This window comes from Phycodurus eques, chromosome 22, assembly GCF_024500275.1.
Source record: "Phycodurus eques isolate BA_2022a chromosome 22, UOR_Pequ_1.1, whole genome shotgun sequence".
In the NCBI taxonomy this organism is placed as follows: domain Eukaryota; kingdom Metazoa; phylum Chordata; class Actinopteri; order Syngnathiformes; family Syngnathidae; genus Phycodurus; species Phycodurus eques.
The window spans coordinates 10081815-10098660 of NC_084546.1; the positions used below are offsets into that span (position 1 = coordinate 10081815).

Genomic DNA, 16846 nt, shown 5'->3' on the forward strand with positions numbered 1-16846 from the left:
TTACAGTGTTGATTGTTAACAGAAATGAATACACAAGGTAAACATAGACGACTGTTTTTTTTTTTAATAGAACGAATGTTCTTGGCGATGGGTGCCCTTTTCTGGCTTGACCACCTACCTCTCATGTCTGTACATATGCCTGTGCAAATGATTGATGGACTATTCGGTCACGTCTCCTATCACTACACTCTCTGATTGGCCTATTCATGTCCCACTGTGCTATTCACTGGCAACCAGTCTAATCAGCTGGGATGGGTTCCAGCTCCCTGTGACCCTGAATGGGATAACTGGTAAGGAAAATGGATGAAAATTACCTACATTTTTTTTTTTTTTTTTTTTTTTGTTATGATAATGATGATTCCCGCGACCCTGTCCTGAGGATAAGCGGCTCAGAAAATGGATGGATGATGATGATGATATAGTTGCTATTGAATCTACAGCGAAAGTGTGGTACTACCACATTTTGATAATCACTTAATAGCATTGTTATTATTATTATTATTTTGTTTTAATCCAGTACATTTTTTAGTACAATTCAGTTGTATTTAACTTTTAAGTACAATACAATGTGAAGTACGTTTTGATTGAATGATTAAATCCCCCCCCCCCCTCCCGTCTGTGCACAATGTAACACTGGGTTACAATCATATGAGACGAAAACGGCTGCCTCATTTTGGATGAACACCTGGGCCTACTATGCTACTGTATTTTAATGTTGGTCATAATGGTGGTGCTTGGAGAGCCAAGTATTTTTTTGTTTTGTTTTGGGTTTTTTTAGGCGGCAGTTGGTGTAAAAAAAAAAAAAAACATTAAATTTTCAGCACTATCATCATTCATTGACTCCACTTCGTCGTCAAGGTTTTAGGTGTCAGCAGGTAAGAGGAAGCCGCGAACCGGAAGTACTCCACACGGAGAGCACCGATGCATATAAGGCAAAAGCAGAGGCGGGAGGCGCCCTCTGCAAATTCACTCACCTTGTCAGGTCACGTCGACTAGGAGTGCTGCTGGTGACTTCTGGTGGGAAATTCCACATTGGAATTAGCACCCAAAGCTAAGAAGGTTAGTTGTTTTATTTTTTATTTTTTTATTTTTTTGGACGCCACGACGTAGTCTTCCTCTAATGGGAGTTCCCGTAGTGTTCAATTAAATGAAGTGTGGTTCGAATTAGCAGTGTTAAGTTTACACCCGGTTGATTGGTGGGTTCAGTTTGATTTAAATGGCGTCATAGGCAGGTGTGTTGTTGCCAAGTCGTGGCTCAATTTTGCAGTTATTGTGCAAAAAATAGCCTCTGGAAACATGTGTTAACATATTTTCAAATATAGCTACACATGCTTAGATATTCGAAGTTCCTTTCAAGGGGCACCTTATTTGAAATGAAAAGTGAGCATTGCAACATTAAGGTTTTATTTTAGGGAATATAGGATGCAGAGTGCAGACCGAACCATAACAGTTTTAACAGTCTGAATTGTGGTCTAAAATCATCAGTGGCATTTTTTTTATTTTTAGATGTTCTAAGACCCAATGAAGTTAAGTTTCTATGGAAGCCCATTTCGACAGTATTGTTTTACTAAGTTTTTTAAAAGTACGCAGGAAGCCACTTTACGGGAGTAATATTTTTTGTTTATTACTGGTAACCTGTTTTCTTTTTTTTTTTTTTTTTTTTTTTTTTTTTTTTTTTTTTTTAAATCCATCTAGAGATCAGTAAGTCACCCACATGGTGAATGCCATCCTAAATGTGGATAGGCTATCACATGTGTACAAACATGTAATTTTGTCCTGTACAAATACAGAAAACCTTCCTAAAGTCAACTTTTAGATTCATGTGGAGAGCAAAAACATCTACATGCTATAGAGCCAATGTAGCTCTATGACATTTAGTCATGTACAAAGAGACAAAACCTTTATAAAGTCAACTTTTAGATTCCCATGGAGAGCAAAAATATCTACATTTAACTCTATATCAGTGTTTTAAATGTTCCTTGCCTATAGAAGCGCTCAGGACAGAAACTAGCTTCCTGTTACTGCATATTAAAAAAAAAATATATATATATATATATATATACACATACATACACACACACACACACATTACACTGGTGTTTCTGAAGCATGCCTGTTAAATTCATTTCCAAAGAAGAGGCAAGTCCGACTTGATACACGATAAATATCTCACTGCTGGCGGCGACGCAACCATAAGATTCCAATGGATTTTTCAACCTTAAGCATCAAGAAAAGTGTTTTCTTAAAATTTGCATTTTTGTTAATTGAAATCTGTACCCTTCTTCTAGTTGTGGAGCCTAGCAATGGTGCAGCGTCCTCCTTCCCCAATGGTGGGTGTCACTCTCGAACAGTCAGAGGAGCGAAAGGACAGACTGGAAGGCGCTGTGATTGTTACGAGTCCGAAGCGAGACTCTCCTGCCAACCCGGATGCCCTGCCGAGCCTTGAATTCCCCACTGCATATTATGGATATGAAACCTACATTGAAGAGGGACTTATCTGCCTCAAACACAAGGTTCGCAACTTGGAGAAAAAGAAGGTAGGAATACCAAAATGTGGAAGAGTCTAAAAGCATATTGGGGTGTGTGGTAGACGAGACAGCTGGATTTTTGTCTTGCTTGCCATAGCTGAAACTGGAACATTATAAGAGACGCTTGGACTTGGGTGAGACTCTTAATAAAGACCAAAAGGTGAGTCCAGGTTTTCCATATTACATCAAATTAAGTCGGGTTACCATGACTATGTTGTTTTTGTTTGTAGGCTGCTGCTGATAAATATGAGCAGGTGGTGCATAACTTGGAATTTGCCCAGGAGCTCCATAAAACGCTGGAAAATTTGACTCAAAACGTAAGGGTTTCATAGCTGGTTGCTGTTACTTTGTTGCTACCGATGCTTATCCTCATGTCTGATTAGATTCTGTTTGACTTCCAAGGGCTAAATCCAGGGCCCTCATTTATCAAGCGTGCATACGCCCAGAAGTGTGCGTGAAGCGTGCGTATGAGCAGTGATTTATCAAGTTGAATTTATGTGCGGGGGTGCGTGTAAATGTACTCTCCGCTCTGACCATGCGTCCACACAAAACCTGGTGGTAGAACAGTGAAACTACAAGTAGAATGCACTAAGAGGCGTGCCGAAGCCATCTGAGTGCACATCCAGCTGTCGCCCCCTGGGTTTTTGGCTGTGTTTTTACTTGCACATATTTAATTCCAGTCCGCCGAACAAAACTAGAACCTGTTATATGCCCTCTTTATTAAACAAACTGGCATGTGCTTGGGCCTGGTAGAAGAATTGCCCCTTGCCCCTTACTTACAAAACGACATTGCAATTTGTGAGATGATAGTTGAGATCACTTTGACGTGGAAACTGGTACTTCACCACTTCTTTAGCTAATTTTGCCAGATGATTGTGTTGGAGTCTGACTTTATCGTATTCTCAGTATGGATGTTCATCTGTCTTACTTTTGATTTCTCTGCCTCCTGGATGAAAATTCCGTTATTCAATTTAAGCATTTAGTAGTGAATTATACATTTGGTGGCCTGTGAAATACTGAACAGAAAATATCCTTTGTGCTCCCTTTTTGTAAGAAAATGGATGCGTGTTTTAAAAGATGTACAGTAGATCAGATGTACAACAGCTCACTTTTATTTTTGTATGTCAAATGTGTCTGCATGTTCATGATTTAACAATGTGTGGTGTTGCACAGTGATTCACACTGTGAATCTGTGGCCAGAGAACAAGCGCAAATGTCGAGTTATACTGATTTCTGGAAATGGTGGGGTTGGGTAGGAATTGCAATTTCAAGTTAAGTAGTGAGTGGTTGTTAATTGCCAAGGTCTTTACTTGGCAGCTGCTGAGGTCACAGAAGAAGGCAGTAAAGAGGGAGCAACTGGAAATGATGGAAGCTGAAAGGAGACGGCTAAGCATGGTGCTACAAGTCCAACACCTCCTTGCCAGCATACAACAAGCCCAGGTCAAGAAAGACCTCCTAAGCGGACGCAATCAGGCACCCTACCTAACTGCACAGCGTCTGAACAGCCTGAGCCAGCTGGCCACATTGCTTGGAGCGCGGCAGGATGACCGACTGAGGTGATTTACAATAGGATCTACTGGATTCAACAGAACAATTTACTACTTTGTACAGTCTGCTTTACTTCAGAAACTGCAATAGCGGATAGTCGTCTCTAGCTCATAGCAGGGAGAAAGATGAGGGATGTAATTAAACACGACACAAACGTTTTCTCACTGTCATCTTCCTTGCATGCATGAGTAAATTGGTCCTTTTGTTTAGTTCATGCAACATAAAATATACACTTGGGAAAATTCAATTTGTCCTTGGAATTAAAATTTGTATACTGACAAATTAGGTTGCCAACTTAACATGTACTTGAAGTTATTTTGACCCTACCCCACCACGTTGTGATCTTCAATAACGGTCACACTATACATGTACATGTTTCATTATGTGCAAAACCCCAATTACAGTAAAGTTGGGACATATTTGCTGTAATGTTCAAAGTGATTAAATGGTTGTTTTCCCCCCCCCCCCCCCAAATGTTAATTAATTTTGAATTTGATGCCTGCAACACATTCCAAAAAACCTGGAACAGCAGCGTACCATTGTGTTACATCACCTTTTACAAACACTGTTTGGGAACAGGATACTAATTGTTGAAGCTTTGTAAGTGGAATTCTTTCCAAATCTTGCTGTACGTACTACTTCAGTTGCTCAGCAGTCTGTGGTTTCCATCGTTGTATTTTGCGCCGCACATTTTCAATGGGAGACAGTTCTCGACTGCTAGCAGGCCAATCTCGTACTCACCTTTTTGCTGCGATGTTGTAACGTGTGCAAAATGTGGCTTGGCATTTTCTTGCTGAAATAAGCAGGCGCGTCCATGAAAAAGACGTTGCTTGGATGGCAGCATATGTTGCTCCAAAACCTGTATGCACCTTTCAACGTTAATGCTGTGCCTTGCTAGATGTGCAAGTTACCCATCCCATGGGCACTAACGCACCCCCATTCCATCACAGATGCAGGCTTTTGAACGTTGCACTGATAACAATAAAGACTCAGACCACAGCACACTTTTCAACTTTGTGTCAGTATGTCTCAGATAAGCTCAGGCCCAGAAAAGCAGTGTTTGTGGGTGATGCTGATTAATGGCTTTTGCTTTGCATGGTAGCGTTTTAACTTGAATTTGTAGCTGTAGCGATGAACTGTGTTAACTGACTTTTTCTGAAGAGTTTCTGAGGCCATGTGGCAATACCTTTTACACAATGATGCCTGTCTTTTAATGCAGTGCCACATGAGGGATCGAATGTGACAAGCATTCAATGTTGGTTTTTGGCTTTGCCGGTTACATGCAGAGAGTTCTCCAGATACTCTGAATCTTTTGATGATGATATGGACCGTAGATGATGAGATCACCAAATTCCTTGCAACAGTACATTGGGAAACGTTCTTAAACTGGACTTTTTGCTCACGCAGTTGTTCACAAAGTGGTGAACCTCGCCCCATCTTTTTTTTGTGAACAAATGACCCTTTTGCGGATGCTCCTTTTTCTACCCAATCATTACACTCACCTGTTTCAAATTAACCTGTTCTCTTGTGGAATGGCATCAAATTCAAATGACAGAATATTTGGGAAAAAAAGAATAAGGTTAATCAGTTTGAATATTAAACAACTTGTCTGTGTAGTGTATTCAATTGAATATAGGTTGAAAAGGATTTGCAAATCATTGTATTGTTTTTATTTACGTTTTACACATACTGTAGCCCCAACTTCAGTGGAATTGGGGTTTCTAATAAACTGCTGCCTGTCACTAAAACCTGTATGCATTATTTCTTTACTGTGTTTAAGTTTAGAGCAGAGGATGGAGGAAGCGGCTGTGATCTACTTTGACCTTCTGGAGGGAAACGAAAAACCAGTGGCGGGATCAACATGTACGTATCGGAGCATTTATGGCCTGGCGTGACACTGGTGCGATAGTGTTTGTTTCACAATTAAAAGGTCTGCTGTCGCGCTGGTGGTTATCCGGTCACCACCTGTTCGATAGATATGGCAGCGCCCACTAGATTTAAAAAAAAAAAAAAAAGAAAAAAAAAAAAATCGTTTTTATAAATATAAATCTGCATGAAAAGTATTTATAGATAGATATATAGATAGATATATATATCTGCATGAAAAGTCGCCATATTTTCAAACTCACAACAAAATTATGTTCGTGTGTGTGCTTTGAGGGTTTATACCAATGTGTATTTGTTTAAGTGTGTGTGTGTGTGTGTGTGTGTGTATATGTGCTTGCATAAATACATCGCATATTCAACTGTTAGCTCCCTGGCTCTATTCCTATGTTTGATTTATCAGCTTGGGTAATATTCTGCCCCCCAAAAAAACACAATTGTCTCATTTTTTCATTTTATTTTCTTTTTATTTATTTTGTTTTTCAGTTAAAAAGCTGAAAGAGGAGCTTACCAAATTATTGAACTGCAAGTACTTCTCTTCTCTTCCATCCAAAACAACTCTAGGTAAGTTCAAGCAAGTACAGCAGTAATTGTTTACAGCCACTGTTTGACACCTATGCTGTGTCCATGGTTGCTTCATTAAGACAAATTCATAGGCTAATTATAAAGGATGATCTTAAATGGAATAAGAGTACATATTGATATTGATGACCTTCAGCAGGACAACAATGGAAAACAGATTACAAAAAATGATGGTAAGATAATTAAGGAATTTGCTATTTAGATTTCCTTTTTCACTAAATCGAAGTAACTTTTTTTTTTTTTTTTTTTAATAGCCACTATTGTTTCTGCAAATATATACTGTGTATTTAATGTTATAAAAGATTTCACAAGGTAGGGAGGTATTACTGCTCTTTTATAGGCTCCAGATCCACCCAATTCCAAGTTTTGATACAAGAATCAGTCAATTCTACAGTCATGTACTAGATGTAGAGAATCGAAAACCTTTCTCTGGATGTGAACTGCAGGGCAGAGAGGTGAAAGTAGAAGATCTCTAAAAATGTATCAATGTTAAAAACAGTACTATTATTAGACGGGTGAGGTACTTCCCTGACCGCTTGGTAGATAAAGCTGTTCAGAAGTTTGTAACATTGTGATGAAAGCCAGTGTTCAAAAGATGAATTAACATCTGTAAATGTTTGCTTCTTTTGTCTTTTGATAGCCATGTCGAAGTTGACGCACCCTGAAGTTTCTGAGGAGGTAAGATCACATTCCACTTGTTTTTTTTAAGCAACTTTTTAAGAGGCGTGATTCAAGTTCCACGCTGTGTAATGTAATGTAAAATATGTAATCTGTTCTGGTGCACTGGTCAACCTCTGACTAGGGGGGGGATGGGGGGGACAGGAAATGATGCAAATGTTCTAGTCGCATAGTGTATGAAGTGGCAACTTTTAATAGATCACTCATAACATTTAGGGGTGTCAAACAAATTTTTTTTCACAGGCTATTCTGTAGATATGGTTTGTGAAACACGAAATGTATAATTGCCTCATCGTATTACAAATAGCAGTATACATGCGCACAAAAAAGCAAGAAACATAAGGTAGACTAACATTATTTGCTTTCGCGGCGGTCATAAAATGATGTGGCGGGCCTTGAGTTTGACACTTGTGGTGTAGTATACCAAGTTTAACGCCAGATGTTTCACTGTATGCTGAGACCTCCTGACATGGGATGCACCGATGCCCCCTCCCAGAGTACATTTTGTTACCAATTTGTACTTGCATATACCAAGATAGATTTGCCATTTTTTTTAATTTTTTTTTTTTATGAAATATTGTTCAAAAACACGCATACATTAACTTTTCTTGATCATGGCATTGGCATTACTCAAACCTTTTTTATTATTATTATTGTAACAACTTGTTACTGGCCTTTTAATATCCAACTTCATGTTTTCCTAGACATTTCACTTAATTGTTGTGGAGCACAAGGCATTCCAGTAATGTTGTCTCAGTCTGAATACTCGGGGTCACTCCTGTAAAAATAAGAGACGAAGGAGAAATAAGAGGTGAATATGTTGTGTTACCTGCATGTTAACTACACCACAGTCCAGCAGCTGCCCCAGGCGGAGTTGTCTATTTTGCAGAGCATAATTTGGAGTTGGATAACAGTGTTGTCATGCGTGTTTACATTAAAGTGTCTCCACATGACTCTCACTCCACATACTCGAAAGGTAAAAACAGTATGTGTCAGGCTGATGAGGTGTTGGTGTTATAGTATTGGAGCGTGTTTTTCAAGTATGAGTGCAGATGTATAGTATCGGCGCACGTACTGGTATCGGTGCATCCCGACTTCTGACTGTTCATTTTACGGCAGTTCATCCACCCGTGTTTACGTCTGCCATTGAGACTTTTCTTGCTCAAAATGAAAAAGGAAGTTATGAGAGCGGATGAACCTCCTGACTGCTGGGATATGGAGTTCTCGGATGAAGGCATTTCACTTCAGGCTGCAGCCCCCAAACCCTGGAAAGGAGCTGCAACTTTAATGCCCAAAGCCCCTGATACCAGCAAAAGCAAATCGGCTGATAGTGGACAGGTAAACTAGTGCCAGGGCTTAAAGTTCTGTTGCTTAACTCATTCACTTGCAGGCCTTCCCAGTTAACATGGATATTTGACTTCTAAAGCTGTCGATGGCAGTGAATGTGTTAAAGATCTTTTTTTTTTTTTTTTTTTTTTTAAATATATATACAAAAAGTGTGATTTAGATTTGTTCGCTGATTGTTTTTCACTCCTCACCTCAACTGTTTGTCTCACGCTACAGAATGATATACAGAATATTTTCCCATTTGTACACATTCTTTTAATTAATTTTTCTCTTTAGTTAACTCCCCTCGTGCTCGTAACAGTTTTTGAGTGTTTTGTGGTGACGCCGTATTTAAAAACCCCAATTCCAATGAAGTTGGGATGTTGTGTAAAATGTAAATAAAAAAAAACAATTTAAAAATAAAAAAAGAATTGGGAAAAAAAAAAGAGGACAATGATTTGCAAAGGATTTTCAATCTATATTGAATACGCTACAAAGGCAAGATATTTAATGGTCAAACTGATAAACTTTTTTTGTTGTTGCAAGTATTCATTGATTTTGAATTTGATGCCTGCCAACACATTTTCAAAAGCTGCGACAACGACATGTTTACTTGCCGCTGTTAAAAATTCACCTTTGCTTTTAGTAACACTCAATGTGTTTGGGATCTAAGGACACAAATTTTTGAAGCTTTGAATGTTTTTTTTGTTTTCTTTATGCATTTATTTTTTTAAATTCATTTCAGGGAAAGGAGAGGAAAGCTAAAAGAGAGCAAAATGCCAAGACCGTGAGTACAAAAATTGCTTATTTAAAAAATCAAAAAATTCTTGAATATTATGAATGTGATTCTTGGCAGGATGTTCACAAGGGTTTACCCGAAATGAAACTCAACTCTCCAACCTTACCCAAAGACCCCATAATGAGGAAAAAACACTTGGAGGACCTCATGACCAAGATCCATGGCTCTTTCAGTTTCATGCAGGTGGAATGTAGCAATTGAAGACTTGTAACCGTGTACTTGGAAGTTGACACAAAAGATAGTCTTCTTCTAAACCTCCTATTGCGATTACTGCTTTTGTTTTAAATATTTAAAGATTTTACATTGGTATCCAGGATTCTCTTCTAGATTGTGAGTCCTCTTCAGAAAACGGACTGTCCAAATTTAAAAGGGAGCCATCTGACTTGTCATCTCCTCTGGGTAATGTTGAACCACTAGAAATTGCAATTCTCTCCACTTTAGAATGAATGCTGAATATGCTACTGTGTTGCTGACGTGCCAAAGAAAAAAAAAACTTTAAATTGACAACTACAAGACAGGATTAATACATCATTTTGCATCATAATGCTTGCTGAAAGAAATGCAGCCTTTACTAATTCCAGTCATACTTATAAAATATCATAGGGTACAGTATCGCTTTATTAATTCAACTTATTGTTCGATCTTAAGTGTTGTTCAGGTGTCTTCGAAGGGTGAGTAGATTAAGTTTATTCTAGTTCTTTGTTCATTTTAGCTGTACGAAAATTGGTGCTGTGCCACATTCTACCGTCAAGTATAATTTTTGACTGAATAAATTTGAGTACCTGCAATCACTGCAAAAATGTTGTCATACTTTATCGTACATAAATATTATTGCAGAATTTCTTTAAAATATACTGTATATTGAGCCCTTCCTAATTGACAGGGATTCATGAATTAGAGGTATTTATAAAAAAAAAACGATTTAAGATTGAAGTTGCCGTTTTAAAAGAAAAAAAAAAAAATCTCAGATCTTTAAATTTGGCTTCCCTTACTTAAAACTGCAGATATTTTATTTTATCATGGCAACAGTTGCATCTCTCCCCTCCCCCTTCTCTTCAAATTGTAATAACTTAGTTGAGAAATATCACGGAATGGATTTTGTCAGACGGAGTTTTTTGTTTTTTTTCCCCCCACCGGTTTATTAAACACCTGCTGTAACATACTATTTATTTACAACATACTGTATGTGTGATAATCCAGAATGCCCTGAAATGCAAATCACAGTTCTACACAAAGGATTGCTTCATATGTTGGTTTGAGAAAACTATTCACCCAAAATATTTAATACTGTGTTCTTTCTCCCAACCCACAGCTTTAAAAAACCCAAGTGATGCGCTGCCAAAGGAAATGCACGTGAGCAGTCATTTAGCTGTAACTATCACATACAGTGGAAATAGTGTCCACACCCCAGTTCAAATGCCAGGATTTTGTGATTTTATAAAAATAAAAAAATAAAAAAGACCAAAAAATCTTATCAAAACATTTTCCACTATAAATGTGACCCATGACCTGTACAACTGAGCGCTGCTCATCAAAAGAACACTGTACCTACAGTGAAGCATGCTGGTGGCAGCATCATGCTTTGAGGCCGTTTTCCGTCAGCTGAAACTGGGGCCTTAGTCAAAGTGTGGGGAATTAAGAACAGTTCCAAATACCAGTCAGTGTTGGCACCAAACCTTCAGACTTCTGCTAGAAAGCTCAAGATGAAGAGGAACTTTTAGCGTGATACTGACCCTAAGCGCAAATCGACTTTTTTAAAACATCACAAAACCTGACATCTTAACATGGGTTCATAGACACTATATCCACTATATGTCATGGTAAAGTATTGATCACTGAATTTTCCATTCAAAGTCTACCCCATTGCCGACCAGGCTTCTGGAGTCCAAAATCAGTCTGACAAATGGAGATCAAGTGCCTAAAAACCTATGGGCAGGAGATTTCCTCAAATGTAAGATTCTGCGCAATAATATGAGAGGTTTTTAGGGTAGCCATTTATAGCTCAAGTTGCTTTTGTTCTTCTACAGGAGCCTCTGCATTTGGCTGAGCAGAAGAAATTTTCTTCACCATTGTTTCGTGCCCCAGAGTCTCCAATTGCTGTCAGTTTGAAGTCCATATGTGTATTGGAGGGTGGGAAATGCAGAGTAATTTAAGATGTGATGCAGTGATTACTCATTAACAAATAGTACGCCGACACAAAAGGAAAACTTTTATTGGAGTACTTGCACGTTAAGTATACTGGAAGTTGTCAATCAGAAAAGATTATACCAGGTTAGAGAAATCTATTAAAACAAAGTAAATAAAAAAATGGCTAGTAGCAGGGCAGCTATGCGTTTAAAAACCAGTATTCTGTTTTCAAATATTTGATAGTTTAATATGGCATTGATGGTGCCGTCAGGGAGATGGTAAATTCAAATAGCATTTAAAAGGTTAAGCTCAATTTAGCTTGGTATCATTAGATGCATATACTTTAGGTGTCTGAAGTTACTATCAATATTGTCACGTGAAAGTCAACAATGCAATTTCCTTTTTCATAAACCCCACTCCTAATGTGTATATTAATTTCCTAATTGTCAAGAAGCTGAGACGTGAACTTCTGTTATTGTTTGACACGCACGCAACTTTTTGTGTTCCTCAGATACCGGTAGCTGGATCGCAAAAAAATTCCCCCTGTAGTGGGATGGCACCTAACATCTCCATTACCACCCCTCCCAAGCATACATTTTCTACACCGCCCGCAAGGCAAACCGTCAACTCTGTGCAATTTCGTGATATCCCATCGGTAAGTCTTATTCTTTCTTGGCTTTCGTGGCTATCAAGAAGAATGTGTGGTAATACAGTAGCTTAGTCATCAGCTTTTCCAATGTGCAATGCTACTTCCTCTTCTAGAGCGAAATCCCTTTTCTTACCAAAAAAAAAAAAAAACGATTAAATGCATGGTCATCAATAGAGTATTCTTTAAGAATTTCACGATTTAATTGTTTGACGTTGATATTAATGTAAATGGTTTGTCGATTTCAGGAAGCCCAAATAGCGTACCTGTTGACAGTTTTTATTTTTTAAGCCTATGTGGTCTGTTACAAAAGACCTTTTTATAAATTTCCAGTCTTCCGGAATTACACAGCAATCCAAATTGACCTAAACGTCACATTTAAGAAGTCGAAGGTTTCGTTGTTTGGTCAAATGCAGCCTCTGACCATACAACACGAATCACACAGAATTTGTGACATTTTCAATCATTAAAAGCTTAGAGCAGCTATAACATGAAAGCTTATCAAGAATAGACTTAGTGTCTATATTAAAGTATACCATTGCTGCAACCTGCATGTAGCAATTGAGCACCAACCAAGGTGAATATATGCAATATATTACAGCTTGTACATTTGCTACACATTCTATATGCAATATTACGATAATTTGGAGGCCCATGTATTTTTTCTTTTAGGTCTTCAACGGGGGTGTCAAGGTAGAGCCCAGGTACACCAACTCCAGCACCCAAACACCACCTGAGTTTTTGCCCCCAGAAGATGACTCCCAAACACTGGGTATGCTTCTGGTGGCCTTTTTAAAGGAGAACAAACCCAAGATGTTGAAACTTTCTATTTTAGATCTGCATATCTTCTTTATCATATGCTGTTTGTGTAAATCTTCAGTTTTAAGTTTAAAATATTGCATCTACTTGCTCAAGGGCCCTTCGCTTTTTTTTTTTTTTTGGTCTAGTCACTCTCGAGATTGAGAATTCAAGAGAATTGTGATGTATCAGGCAATTCCTACCCGCTTTATGTACTAAGGAAACTATATGGTCCACTTAGTAAATATTCAGCAAAGAAACGCTACAAAATAAACCATGATCATAAAAAGAATCTCCATGAACAGTATTTACCCAAGTTGGGTTAATTTTAACCGTCACTTGGTCAAAAAGGGACTGACTGCCACTTGGGTCAATTTTACCCAAATAGTTATTAATTTGACTAAAGGTTTGGCTCAAATGAATAGTGCGTTATTTCTCAATAAGAAACTTAATTAAAATAACCCAACTTTGTAGTTGTCGTTTCATAATGTCTATAAATTATGCCACACAAACCAAGGTTTGCAAGTGGTGAAATGATTCATACGGCCAAAGGTTGAGTGATATGGACTGCAAGCCTGGTTTAATCATATTCTAGCGAACATTTTAAGCATGAAACACATTTTGATACCGATTTCTGTTTGGCAGGTGGGCCAAGCATTTTCCACACTCATCCTAAGAACTACGGGCATCTCCTCTGTGCTCCAAAAGTAAGTAATTCTCTAAGCTAATGTGGTATGCTAAATGTCAAAGGGTATGTGTATACTGAATAAATTTGGGTTTGATACTAATAGGTGAATATGAAACTAATTACCATACCATTTCAGCTTTTATTTCCAGTTACTTGCATCTGACACACAACTTAAAATGGCTGTCAAACTATTTTTATTTTTTTATTTTTATTTTTATATTGGCCACATTGTAGTTAGGGTTCGTTATGTGGTTGTTTTTTTGTTTTGTTTTTTTACACATTTCCCTTGCAGCCACTATGCGTTGACATGCCGCTTTACACTGAATGCAGAAGTGCTACATGCATGGAGTCCAATGTCCAAGAAACGTTATATAGACTTTATGTTCACAGGACTCTGGATCCCAAAATGTATGTGGGTGTGGAGGACCGCATCATTTCAGTGGTAAGGACACAATGCGACATTCTCAGTGAAATAGATTTTTACCATGTATAAAAGGACCACCCACCAAAATCAATTGGGAATGCCATGCTTACAAAATTTGCAAAATCAGAGTCTGTGACTTTCAACTGCTGGGTGGGTCATAGACAAAATAATAATTACAAAATAATGATACCATCATTGATTTTGGGGTCTGCCTCCAACTATGATAATGACTTGCATAAGTAGTTGTTTCTCCACACCAACTCAGGCTAGTCTGTCCTAGCAAAGAGTTGTTGCATGAACTGATGTAGCCTGCTCAAAAGAGAGGTGAAACATCTTCGAAGACAACCAGAACAGTAGCGAATGATTCAACGCCCTAAGAGCAGCTGCCAATAATTCAAAAACTCAGGAAAATTTATTTTCAAAAGGAAAATCAGTTTAAAAGAATAGGATTGAGCCCCTTAAATACGATGTAGACAGCCATATTTTCACTGCAACTGCAATTTTCTTTTTCCGTTTACTCTGCATCAGCCTGGCGTGAGTGCTCACAGGTGAGCAGCCCAGACCGTGTGGAAGAATTCACAATGGTGGACTCAGGACACGGGGATTCCCTTCCCGCCTCCATCATAGACGTCCCGCACAGTCCTCATGGCCACCATCACACCTCCCTACTTCCCATGCAACTCTACCCTCTCTCCCAGCCGCTGAAAGTTGCATTCACGGCCTCGCGCACCGTCAACTTTGCCCCAGGCAACCTAGACCAGCCCATTGTTTTTGATCAGCTGCACAGCAACCTCGGAGAGATGTTTGACACTCACATTGGCCGCTTCACCTGTCCTATTAACGGAATGTATGTTTTCATGTTCCACATCCTTAAGCTCGCAATTAATGTGCCACTTTACATCAACCTCATGTGCAATGAAGAGGTCATGGTGTCCGCGTACGCCAATGATGGCGCACCGGATCATGAGACAGCCAGCAACCACGCTATCTTGCCCCTCTTCCAAGGAGATCAGGTTTGGCTGAGATTGCATCGTGGTGCCATTTATGGAAGCACCTGGAAGTATAGTACATTTTCTGGCTTTTTGCTTTACCAGGACTGAGCTCTGTGTGGTCTCTTGATTTTGTACCAAACTGTTGACCCATTAGGTCAGCCAGCATACCAGTACCTTTTTCACCCAAAAGTCTGCCGATTTAAAGATCAGTTGTGAGTACATATTTGAAATAGGATTTCTGATTCATTGACCCTAGTACACGAGTACAACATGATCACAATGTCTGTAGCAGCTTACCCGTGAAGCACAATTGGTGGACAGTCAAACTTTGTGGGCTCTGAGACTTTTGTCAGGAAAACCTGTTTTGGTGGTGGGTATGGTGTTGAACACAAGCAGCCAGTATGTTGAATTAAAACCCAAACTAAAGAGGTCAATTTGGTCTCTTAATGTGGCGTAATAAAACATTAGCAGTGACACCTGTGTGCTTGTATTTTCATAAAAATAATAAAAATTCCTAATTTCGTCCCGTTGGTGGGAGGTACATTGGACTTGCAACTCAACTGGATTATCGCCACGTGGCGTAGGACAAAATCCTGTGGGCGCGCCTATAATGCACACATTAACCATCTAGTTTTGCAAATGCAATACAAACATACAGTACATAAACTACGGTGTGTAGTAACTGCATTACTGTGTTTGTAGTCATTCTTGGTGTATTTTGCATGTTTAGCGGTAAGTGAGGGATTCATGCTAAAATTACAAAAAATACGCATGGTGATTTTAAAGATGTTTGTGCGTCTAGTAAATTTGAAGAGAGAGGAAGTGTTAAAATTGGTTTTGGTTCAACAATCAGCAGAGTGACCACTGGGTGGCGAAGATTAAATAACTTCAGTGTTTGCGTATTCAAGTAGAAGAAAAGTGTCTGTGTCATCCGATCACAACACGTCATAGATGGCCGCTCGCGGCCCCGCCCGACCATTATGCCTGGGTAGCAACCAGAGATTTGCAGTATAACAATTAGTACATGTATGATTGCGACGAAACATTCATTTATAAAAGGAGCCCAAATCACAAATGAACATCAATATGGAGCGGTTTAAGGACGAGAACGTTAAAATGTTATTTTTTGCGAGAATAGGCTGAAGGCATTTAAGGGGTGCTCGTTCGACAGAGACTGCATTTGCACACCTGTGTTTTTTGTTGTTGTTTTGTTTTCTTCAAACTGTGAGCTAATTACATAAGTTAGCCGTTAAATAGCGATATATTCAAATTGGAATGAGTTTATAACCAGAAAGAGTTTGGAGCAATACTTATTTTTTAAATCATGTCATTATTGTCTTTACTTTAGAAAAGTATGACTCAAGTGAAAATCAAAATTAGTCATCGAAATAAGTACGAAGTGGGAAAAAAAATACTCTAATATGGAGTAACTGGTGAGTAATGCATTTTCTGATCAGAGCGTGATGGACGTCAAATGGGGAAAAAAAAAAAAAAATCAAATAGGAATGAGCAACCATACGTTGACAATGTATCACATTAACTAAAACAACACGTTAAATTTTTACAGAATAAATTAAGACAATTTCAATCACAAGAAATGGTCTTAACATTTTTTGGTGAAACAATTTGCAGAAGTCTTGGCTCCTTGACAATGTCTCAAAAGCGATTTAAAAATAAATAGGTAATCTTTTAGCTTTTGTCCTTTCTTGATTATTTTAATTTAAATACACACTTTGTTGAATGTTTAATTTTGGGCAGTATTTAATACTGAAATTAATTACAGTAGCTCGTGGTTACTACACAATAGAAGTATAATAATTCGGATA

The 16846-nt window shown here is 38.4% G+C and overlaps 1 protein-coding gene across 1 annotated transcript; it reads left to right on the forward strand.

Annotated features, from left to right (window-relative positions):
* The first annotated feature begins 105 nt into the window (after window positions 1-105).
* Window positions 106-15496, forward strand: caprin2 (caprin family member 2). The gene is given in 22 exon segments (XM_061667654.1): window positions 106-290; window positions 859-1059; window positions 2289-2537; window positions 2626-2688; window positions 2759-2845; window positions 3846-4084; window positions 5857-5939; window positions 6447-6524; window positions 7183-7220; window positions 8340-8558; window positions 9292-9333; window positions 9403-9528; window positions 9660-9744; window positions 10658-10698; window positions 11200-11259; window positions 11261-11296; window positions 11373-11444; window positions 11984-12127; window positions 12791-12890; window positions 13562-13623; window positions 13995-14046; window positions 14557-15496. Coding segments are annotated over 20 exon segments (2433 nt in total). The 5' UTR covers window positions 106-290; window positions 859-1059; window positions 2289-2303; the 3' UTR covers window positions 15129-15496.
* Window positions 15497-16846: the final 1350 nt, after the last annotated feature.